Source organism: Dama dama, chromosome 4 (genome assembly GCF_033118175.1).
Source record: "Dama dama isolate Ldn47 chromosome 4, ASM3311817v1, whole genome shotgun sequence".
NCBI lineage: Eukaryota > Metazoa > Chordata > Mammalia > Artiodactyla > Cervidae > Dama > Dama dama.
The window spans coordinates 69,871,785-69,881,964 of NC_083684.1; the positions used below are offsets into that span (position 1 = coordinate 69,871,785).

The following is a 10,180-nucleotide window of genomic DNA, read 5'->3' on the forward strand; positions in this document are numbered from 1 at the left end:
AGAGTACTTACCACTGTAATGAGAAATGCCTGGATTCCTCAGCCCTGGGAAAGGCGTGCCTCTCCTCTTAATTCCTGAATATTCAGGAATCAATAAGGGCCAGAGGGTTCCTGACAGATCCAAAACAGCACACAGGAAGCCTCTTGTTAAATGCTTCCTGACATTTCCCAACAAGAAAAATAATTGAGAGGCCACGTTTATTGCTTTTTCACTTAAAAATCCATCCATGACAACACTCATAGGTCTGTGGCAGGTTCCACGGGGCCCTGCACTCTGCCAATAATGCCTCTTGCCCCCTCTCCCACTGACTTTCCTACCTGGGGCGACATGGTCTAAAAATGAGTGACGGGTCTGGTCGGCAGTAAACGGCGGGCAGGGTTGCCTTGCCTGAGTGTCTGCACAGGGGTGAGTTTCAACACAGAGTGTGTGGCCGATCTCATCCTGATTTAGGGAAGGAAGTGATGAGGATGGCTGTTTTCATGCAGAAGGGGAAATGCTTTTCAGAGGAGAGTGACTGACCGCAGAGCCGGCTTCCTGAAGCCCACTGGGGGCCCCCTGTGGCAGCCACGCACCCCTTTCCTGGGTTTCCTCTCGGCGCAGAGCTCGGGGCTCTGGTCTTTCTGATTCTTGGAGGACCTGGTCAGCTGGGCTGGGGACACGTGGCGGGGGGGTGGTGTCTGGGCAGATGTGGGGTTTTGGGTCAAGACTCCTAAGACATGAGGACCTTGATGCCGGCAAGGATTTCAGACACCAACAGCTTGGCTGTCTTCTCCTTGAACAGAAGCAATCACTGGGGCTTGGGGCCCCTTGGGCTTCAGTGCAGCAAGGCTTGGGACCAGCCACAGGTCTGAGCGCTTGGACAGACTGACCCCTCGGACAGGACATCACCACCGTCCATCTCTATGAGACCTTGCCTTGCTGACCCCAGCATCCCGAGGAGGTCCCTTCCTGAACACCCAGCTCTGCCTGTGAGCCTGTCTTTGGTGCCCTGGGCTCAACCAGCCGCTCTCTGGGGCTGTGACTCTGAGAAACCCCAGGTCTCTCCCTCCCTCCACGTCAGAACCCCCTCCCCAGTCTCCTCCTCACAAGGCCGGCCCCTCCCCTGGGTGTCGTGACGGTAGGACTCAGGGGGCGGGGGCGCCAGACCACCCCTGCCTCGTCATAGGGCCCGTGTCCTGTGAGCCTCGTGGGGTGCAGGCAAGAATCCAGCCACTGTCCCAGACCCCTCTGGTTCTCTGCACACCCGCCTGCCCATGTTAGACAAACATAATTGTTTCCTTAGAGCACCCACGCCTGAAGACAGAAGGCTTTCGGTTTAGAAACGATCTGAGCCAGCTGGGAGGCAGGGGTGAGTGTGGAGAGCGCAGCCCAGGGTCACAGGATACGGGGGTGGGGGGTGGGGAGGGGGCCTGGCAGAGACCAAGCTTCACAGTTGAGGTGTGCAGCCTACCCTGGAGGGCGTGAGGGAGGCCGGACCGAGAGCCTGTCTCTGTGCCTCCTGATGGAACAACGTGACGTTGACAGGAGAGTTTTCTTTCTCCTTTTGTGCTGGGAATTATGCTACACTTTTGTGCTAAGTGTATGAGCGAGGAAATGAGCGCTTTGATTACTGTCAGCCTGTTAGGACCAGGAGAGGTGCAGGGAAGTTTCTCCACTGATACCATACATTGTGGTCTGGTTGTTTATGCAATTGTCCATGTATCTATGTAACCATGTATCTGTGTATTTACCTACATACATATGTATGTATCTGTGTAGCTATTTACCTGTGTGTCTATGTATCTATCTCTGTAACTATCTGTATATCTAAGTATCTATGTATCATCTAGCTACTTAGCAATCAATTGATGTATTTATCCACGTATCATGTTTCTATCTATAATGAGTTAATACTATGCCTGCTTCATCCAGACTCAGGTTGAGTCTGGTTATGACAGATCTCGCTAGAAACACTTATCTGTGTAATTGTTTTGTTCATTTAGTTTTTCTATGACACCAGACCTTCCTTGAGGGCAGAGAATACATGCGTTTTGCTCAATTTTATCTCTTCACTTCCTGGGATGGTCACGGGTTGACATGCTTAAATATTTCTTTAGTGAGCAGGGATAAGATTCCTGAATGGTGAATGGATGAACAAATGGGCAAGTCCAAGCAGTCATGGAGCGGTTAAGGAGAGTGGTCTCGAGCAGTCAGAGAAGAGATGATGTCATTGGAAAAAAGAAACCCAAAACACCGCATGGCATTTTCCAGTCCCTGAGTTACTGTGAGTTACCCTGGAAGCACGGCCTAAGACAAGGATGGAAGTGTAGGTAGTTTGTCCGAGAAGCAAGAAGGCGGGAGTGGGGCAGGGAGAGTGCGAAGGGAAGGAATTCCTGGCAGAGAAGTGCTCCTGAGGTCCGTGCAGGCGGTGATGGCACAGGACTCCACCAGGACCTCGGAGGGCATAGAGAACGCCCTGCAGGGTCTTCCCTCCAGAGGCAGTGACACTTGGGAGTGTATTCACGGGCTCCTGTTCCCACTGCTTGGAATTGCCCCAGGGATGGTACATTCTTCAAGGTCGGGGCTGAAAGTGGTTCTGACACCTACAGAGCCATCAACCACATCAAAAATGAAAGAGCAGGTCACCACAGGGATGTGAAACAGAGGCTAAAAACACATGCTTGAAAACCTGTTCAACGGATTGAATCCAGTCTGTGAACTTGACTTCACCCCTTCTGAAAGCCTCTGCGTCTTTGCCTCCTGGAACAGAAGACAATGTCTCTGTCAATCCCTGCTTCCTCTTTTCCCTCCCAGTCAGCGTTTCGGTTCTGAAGTCAGATGGTCTTCTCACCCTCTAAGGAGAACAGAGCAGAGCAGTGGTTACTCACGTCCCAGATCAGACCACAACTCCAGGGCACTTCAGGCCAGGCTGTACCTCTCTAGCCTCAGAGCACACCCCAGATGTCAGGCCGCTGCCTGGGGAGGGAGACAGAGAGCAGGGTGCTGGGAGTGGCCTGGGCCCCTGCCCCGACTTGGGGAGCAGAGCCCAGATGAGGGGGCCTGGAGGGGAGCAGGCCTGCTGGGTGGAGGGAGCAACGTGCGAGAACGTTCCGGAAGGCCAATGGGAAGACGGGCGGTAACCAAAGGCCGCCTGTCCAGGGCGTCATCTGGTTCCATCAGCCCTTAAGGAAATGTCCCAAATCCTGGCCACAGAGAAAGAGCTTATTCCTGTTGTTTTCGTGACAGTTTTACACTTTTAGATTCTTATTTTGTAGTGTTACAGGCTCCCCAAATTAGACATATCTTTACAATTCTTGCATTTACACAGAATTTTCATTGTTCTCTAGGTGCCAGGAAACCTGGCCAGTTGTCCCTTCCCTGCCCACCCCCACAAAGCTGAAATATTAGAAGACTCAGAAAAGACCATCACCAGTTTTGTTTGCTCATTTTCACTGAATTTTTGGCAGTGCAAGCCCTGTCCTCACGTGAATTGTATGTGTTCTTCTCTGGCGGGGACACTGAGGGGCAAACACAGTGGGAGAGGGGGGATGAGACAGTTCTTGCAGGACCGTGGACACCAGGGAGAACTTGCAGGTGTAGACCCCAGGGAGCTGGGCCACCAGGGGAGGGGGAAGAGGGGGGAGAGGGGAGGGGGGACTGGATGGGAAGGGGGAGGGGAGGGGGGAGGGGGCTGAGTGGTTCGGGGAGTGCGGGGAGCAGAAGGAAGCCGACTGGAGAGTCCCAGACACACCGCGGTGAGAGTCACTCAGCCATCAAAAAGTCAGACTTGTAGTCACTATAAAATTAATTTCTATGAACCAACCACTTTCAGATCCACAAAGAAATCCCAACTTCCCCTGAGTAAGAACAACAAAAACAACAGCAGAGGAAAATTCCAAGGGATAAATGTAACACAAAATGTGCAAAACTGACCCCACATAAGTGTGTGTCTCAAACATTCCTGAGTGGCACAAAAGTCAGATTTGAAGAAATGAAGAGCAACATCCGATCCTTGGACAGCATCCTTGGACCTGACAAATATGTCAGTTCTTCTTCAGCTAATTTATAAATGAGCCCCAGCCCTCAAAATGCACCAACCAGCATTTTCTCAAAAGCTAGACAAATTGATACTAAACCTTACATGGCAAAATAACAACTAGGAAACAACCAAAGGGAAGCAGTATGCAGGCAGAGGGGATGAGCGCAACCCAAGGTAAAACACACCACTCAGGGACTTCTCTGCTGGTCGAGTGGTTGGACTTCGCCTTCCAATGCCGGGGGTTCCATCCTTGGTTGAGGATCCCATATGAGCTAAGATCCCATATGCCTCCCAGCCAAAAAGCCAAAACAGAAAAAGAAACAATATTGCAACAAATTCAACACAGACTTTAAAAGCAGTTCACATTATAAAATTTTTAAAGATAGCACATATACCATAGAGCCTCTGAGTCACAGGGCAGTAAGAAAGCCTAGGTGCATCTCCACTCTGAGGAAAGAAACAAAAGAATCAGCTGTATTCCGAAGGCATTTCAGAGCAACTGGGTATTATAAACAGTGTGGTTTACATGCAAATAGACGCTTCCGAGAGAAGACAACATGTGGCTGGTGAACAAGGTCAGCAGCTGCTAAAGTTATTAAGTGAATGTTTAATGAGGACCGCGGTATGTTCAAACCCTCAGAGGAGCAATATCTCCCCGCACACCAGGGACTGGTCACCAAGGGCAAACAACAGCTTCACGCTGGGGAAACCGGGGCACGCCGAGTTCACCCGCAATCACCAATAAGGAGAAACAAGGCCAGCGCGGCCTGGCTGCTACTCCACCCCCAGTGCACCGCCTGCATCTGGCCAGAGCGCTCTGGGTCCTCCTTTCTCAGCCGGCTCCCCTTCCCCAGCGCCCCTGGGAGGGGAGGAGCCCCGGGTCTCTGGTCGGGAGACTGATGGAAACCTCACTGCGTCCACACAGGCGGCCCCGAGCCGGAGACTCGAGATGAACACGAGCCACGCAAGACCAGGAGGGGCTCAGACTTTGGGCAGGACCCGCTGATCTTCTGACCGTCCAGCCCTGAGCCCAGCATCAGGCTCTCGTCACCTGATGGCATATTTGGACCATGCCTCGAGCACACGTCTGGGTTTATGACCAGCAGAAATTGTTTTCTGAACAAAAAGGATTCTTACATCTTCTGTGGGGTGGCCTCGGAGACTGACATGTAGGGGAAGAGCTGTTCTGCTTCTGGTGAAAATTTCAGCATTGAAACGCATGCTGGGGGTGAGGGCACCTGCCCACGGCATCCTCGTGGTCAGCGCGGCCTCCCAGGCTCTGTCGTCTCGTCCCTCTGCTCACTCCGGGGCGGGCAGGAGAGTCGCTGTGATTTCAGCACTTGTCACCATGCTCTGCCCCACTCCATGGGGAAGGAGCGTGAGTGATAGTTTTATTATCATCATTTAGTTACTTGAGGATGAGCCTTGAATTTCCCTCTAAGATCCCCTAACACACCTTCTCAGTGGTGGAGATGGGGAGACAGTCCTGGATTATCCAGGGAAGAGGGGGTCCCCTGTCACCAACAAGGTCCTTACGGGTGAAACAAGGAGGCAGGGAAGATGGGGCAGAGCACATGGAGAGCTGTGACTGCCAGCTTTGAAGATGGGAGGGGTGAGGCCAGGGAGAAGCTTGTAGAAGCTTGAGAAGGTGAGGGGAGAGATTTCCCACAGAACGATCGATTGGGACGAACGCAGCCTGACAACAACGCGGTCTGAATTCCGGGTTTCCGGTTTGGACTTCTGGCCTCCAGAACGGAACTGTGTCGGATTAACGCGGTGACTTCCAGCAGCTGCTCTGCAGCCACAGGGAGAAAACACACGAGTTTCTGAGGGGGTTTTGGTGGCCGAAGCTGTTTGTTTGTTCGTTTGCCAGTCTGAACTCTGCAAGCTCAGGGTCTGAATCTGTCCTGTTCAGTGATGTATCTCTAAGCCAGGCACATGGCCAACACCGAGAAATAGGAGTAAATGCCTGGGGGGAGAAAGGTCATCAGTCCAGGAAGCCTTAGCACAGCTTAGAGTCACGGGAGGCCCCAGAAGTGGTCAGAGATGTCTGTAGAACCCACCGCCTGCTCCAGCCTCAGCCTGCACAAACCAGGGTCCGGCTCCAGAGGGGGTCGGTCCCCTTCCGGCGGGGATGCTGACCTGATGACCATGTGACAGGAAGCCCCAGCCCCGGAGACGGCACACCCTGCGTGTCTGTCTGTCCAGAGGGCACCCAGGTCTCCTCCATCCTCACGGCCTGGACCGCAGGGAGGAGACGCCATGGCCCCCACCCTCCCCGCCCTGCTCTGCCTCGGTGAGATGAGGAGGGGTAGGGGGAGCCCTGGTCTGGAGGGACCCCCCCCAGCCAGCCTGCTCCATCAGGGGACCCCCAGGGCCCAGGAGGCTCCCGGGGAGGAGAGGCGCTGCTCAGAGCTGAGGGCAGACCTCTCACAGGGCTCTCTCTTCCAGGGCTGAGTGTGGGCCTGAGGACCCAGGTGCAGGCTGGTGAGTCTGTCCCCAGGGCCCAGCGCCCTCCTCTTGTGGGGACAAGTGTCACCCCCAGGCCCTGGGGAGGGGGAGGGCAGCTCGGGGCTCAAATAGGGGGAGTCTGGGAGGTCTGGGCTGAGAGCCGGGGCATTCGAGGGATGCCTGGTGAGCCCACCTCTGATTGCCTTCCAGAGACCCCCCCCAAACCCACCATCTGGGCTGAGCCGGGCTCTGTGGTCCCCTGGGGGAGCCCCGTGACCATCTGGTGTCAGGGGACCCTAGGGGCCCAGGAGTTCCGTCTGGATAAAGAGGGAAGCTCAGTCCCCTGGGACAGACAGAAACCCCTGGCGCCCGGGGACAAGGCCAAGTTCTCCATCCCACAGATGACCGAGCAGCACGCAGGGCGCTGTTGGTGCTACTATCTCAGGGGAACTCGCTGGTCAGAGCTCAGTGACCCCCTGGAGCTGGTAGTGACAGGTGAGAGACCCTCCGGGGCCTCAGGCTCTGCCCTCGGGAGGGGGATCTGCTCTCAGGGGGTGTCCCTCTCACAGCCCAGCCCTGGGGGGCAAGGGGGGAGCCCCAGGGATCCAGCTGCCTCCTTCTCTCCTAGGATCCCATGGCAAACCGCGCCTCTCAGCCCTGCCGAGCCCTGTGGTGACCTCAGGAGGGAACGTGACCCTGCAGTGTGGCTCCCGTTGGGGATTTAACAGGTTCCTTCTGACCAAGGAAGGAGAAGACGAGTCCTCTCGGACCCTGGATAGACAGCGGAGCCCCGACGGGCAGACCCAGGCCCTGTTCCCCGTGGGCCCCGTGAGCCCCGGACACGGGTGGACGTTCAGATGCTATGGCTTTAAAAGGGACACCCCCCAGGTGTGGTCGGCCCCCAGCGACCCCCTGGAGCTCCTGGTCCCAGGTGAGGAAGTCCCGTCCTGACCCCACATTTGTAAGGACAACACAACGGACTCGGGTCTCTGCTCCCAGGGGAGCCCCTGTGAGGGGGGAGAGGAGCATGGTGCTCACAGGACACACAGACAGAGACGGGGAGGCCTGGGGCCGGGCCGGGAAGGGCGTCCACGGGGGACGCGGTCCCAACGACCCGGCTCCCGTCTCTCCCCAGGGCTGTCTGGGAAGCCATCCCTCCTGACCCCGCAGGGCCCTGTCGTCACCTCTGGACAGAACCTGACCCTGCAGTGTCGCTCTGATGTGGGCTACGCAAGATTCGCTCTGTCCAAGGAGGGGGGCCGGGACCTCCCCCAGCGCCCTGCCCGGAGAGCCCAGGGGGGCCTCTCTCAGGCCGACTTCCCCCTGGGCCCGGTGGGCACCGTCCACGGGGGCCGGTACAGATGCTACGGTGGACACGGTCTCTCCTCCGAGTGGTCGGCCCCCAGCGACCCCCTGGAGCTCCTGGTGGCAGGAGAGGGGCCAGCGGGTCAGTCGGGGACCAGACTCTGCACAGGCCCCACCGGGGAGCCCCAGGGGTGATGCTGGGACCAGGGAGAGGGGTCCCAGGGAGGGGACAGAGAGACGGGGTGGGGGACAGGGAAACTCGGAGAAACAGACGGTGCTGAGGGTCCAGAAAGGCCACAGAGTCTCGCTCAGAACCAGGGCCGGGCCCGCACCCCCCTCCTCTCTGCAGGACTGCTCAGAGACAGACCCTCCCTCTCGGCGCGGCCGGGCCCCTCGGTGGCCCCGGGGGAGAGCGTGACCCTGCTGTGTCAGTTGGGAAACAGGACGGACACTTTCCTTCTGTCCCAGGAGGGGGCAGCCCACCGCCCCCTGCGTCTGCACGCCCAGGACCAAGGCGGGCGGTTCCGGGCCGAGTTCTCCTTGAGTCCTGTGAGCTCGGCCCACGGGGGCACCTACAGGTGTTACCGCGCACTCAGCGGAGACTCCTACCTGCTGTCCTGGCCCAGCGAGCCCCTGGCGCTCCTGGTCTCAGGTGAGGCCCCGTCTGTCCGTCTGACTCGGCAGCTCGGGGCTCTGCGCCCTGGGAGGCCCCGGAGGTCTTGGAGGAGGGGGCGCTGAGGGAGGGGCCCCCTGAGGGAGGGGCCTCGGAGCCCGGCCCCGCCCCTTCCTCCCCACTGGGGTCCCGGAGGGGCAGGGGGGCAGTGGGAGGGTCTGGGGAGGCCACAGGGCCGTGCAGGGCAGAGGGGAGTGAGGTGGGGACCCCGGTCAGCCCGGCACACCCCTTCCTGGGCTCATTCCCAGGACACATGGGCCCAGCCCCCACCCTCGGGCCCCAATTCAACAACTGGGGAGTCACGGGGCTCTGTGCTCAGGGGAGGCAGCCCACCCCAGGGCGCTTTGAGATTCTCTGGGTGGACAAGGCCCCTCAGATCATCAAGGGCCGGCGGGGAGTCGGGCAGAGAAGGCGCGGGAACCACAGGCTTCAGGGGACTGAGGCTGTGGGATGAGGGTCAGTCTGGGGAGGAGCAGGCCCGCCCCCACCCCATCCTGCCCCAGGAGGCTCCAGGGATCGCCCCCTCCCCCAGGTAGAATCAAGCCCACAGAGGAAGAGGGCTGAGCGAGAGGCTGTGGGGAGCGGTGGTGGGTCCCCGGACCCCGCAGACCACCGCTCAGGGGCGGGCCCCATCCTGTGCTGTCTGAGCTCCGTCAGCTCAGGGTCCTGAGCGGGAACGTCTGAGACAGTAAGATAGAGAGGCCCCGGGAGGCTCCCCGAGGAGGACACGGCCCACCCACAGCCTCCCTTCAGGACCCTCGGGCCCTCTGACACCCTCCCCCATCACCGCGGTCAGACCCAGAGTGAGGAGGAGGACAGCGTCCCCGTCAGGGGCTGGGCTCGGGGCCACGTCCTCTCCCGGAGGCGGGTGCCCTGGGCGCACACCCGGGTTCCGGGTGACGGGCCGGCGCTGACCTTTGTGCCCTCACCCCAGACTACACGGTGCAGAATCTCATCCGGATGGGCCTCGCGGCCTCGGTCCTGCTGCTCCTCGGGGTCCTGCTCTGCCAGGCTCGGCACGACCGTGGAGGAGCCCGAGCCGCGGCCCGGAGCTGAGCACGGGAGGCCCCCGGCACCGTCCGGAGCACCGCAGCCCGGGACGCGAGCTTCTGGCTGGGGAGCTCGGAAAGAGCCTCTGCCACACGTGCTGGGTGCGCTGTCTGCGGAGACCCCAGGGGAGACACGCGCCGCGGGGGCGGGAGGAGGCCTGGGCGTTCCGGAGAGGGGGAGCTGGGGGCTCGGCCTCAGCTCACCGGGGCCCCTCCCTCCCGGGGGGGACGCCCCGACTCCCGGCTCCTCCCACCCCCAGCCAGAGGCGCATCCCAGGGACAGGGGAGGGTCCTCACCCTGCAGGCCCGCAGGCTCTGTCCGCTCTCCTGGAGGACGTGAGCCTCATTGTTCATGCCCGCCTTCTCTGGTGTGCGCAATGACCTCCATCCCTTCTCAGAAACAGAATGATGTGGACTTCTCCAGGGCTCCAGAGGTTAAAACTCCGCCTGCCAGTGCAGGAGCTCGGGTCTGATCCCTGGTCCCGGAAGACCCCAGCTAAGCCTGTGTGCCCCAACGTCTGAGCCCTCTGCCCCCGCGCTCTGCACCAGGGCCACCCTGGGCCGCAACCGGAGAGTAACCGCCACGCTTCACACCCAACGAGAAGCCCGGGGGCAGCAGCAGTGAAGACCCAGGACAGCCAAAAACAAATACTCAAATAAATACTTTTTTATATAAAACAAACA

The 10,180-nt window shown here is 58.8% G+C and overlaps 1 protein-coding gene across 1 annotated transcript; it reads left to right on the forward strand.

The window, feature by feature from the left end:
- The first annotated feature begins 1,182 nt into the window (after window positions 1-1,182).
- Window positions 1,183-9,542, forward strand: LOC133054919 (leukocyte immunoglobulin-like receptor subfamily A member 6). Its single transcript, XM_061140343.1, has 8 exons — window positions 1,183-1,348; window positions 6,179-6,314; window positions 6,470-6,505; window positions 6,680-6,964; window positions 7,098-7,400; window positions 7,605-7,916; window positions 8,124-8,426; window positions 9,382-9,542. Exons 2-8 carry the CDS (start codon window positions 6,281-6,283, stop codon window positions 9,501-9,503), a joined length of 1,395 nt encoding a protein of 464 aa, XP_060996326.1. The 5' UTR covers window positions 1,183-1,348; window positions 6,179-6,280; the 3' UTR covers window positions 9,504-9,542.
- The last annotated feature ends 638 nt before the right edge of the window (window positions 9,543-10,180 follow it).

Coding starts and splice junctions, on each gene's coding strand:
- LOC133054919 (XM_061140343.1), top strand. CDS start 6,281: ATGGCCCCCACCCTCCCCGCCCTGCTCTGCCTCG. Junction 6,315..6,469: donor CCCCGCCCTGCTCTGCCTCG/GTGAGATGAGGA, acceptor TCTCTCTTCCAG/GGCTGAGTGTGGGCCTGAGG. Junction 6,506..6,679: donor GAGGACCCAGGTGCAGGCTG/GTGAGTCTGTCC, acceptor ATTGCCTTCCAG/AGACCCCCCCCAAACCCACC.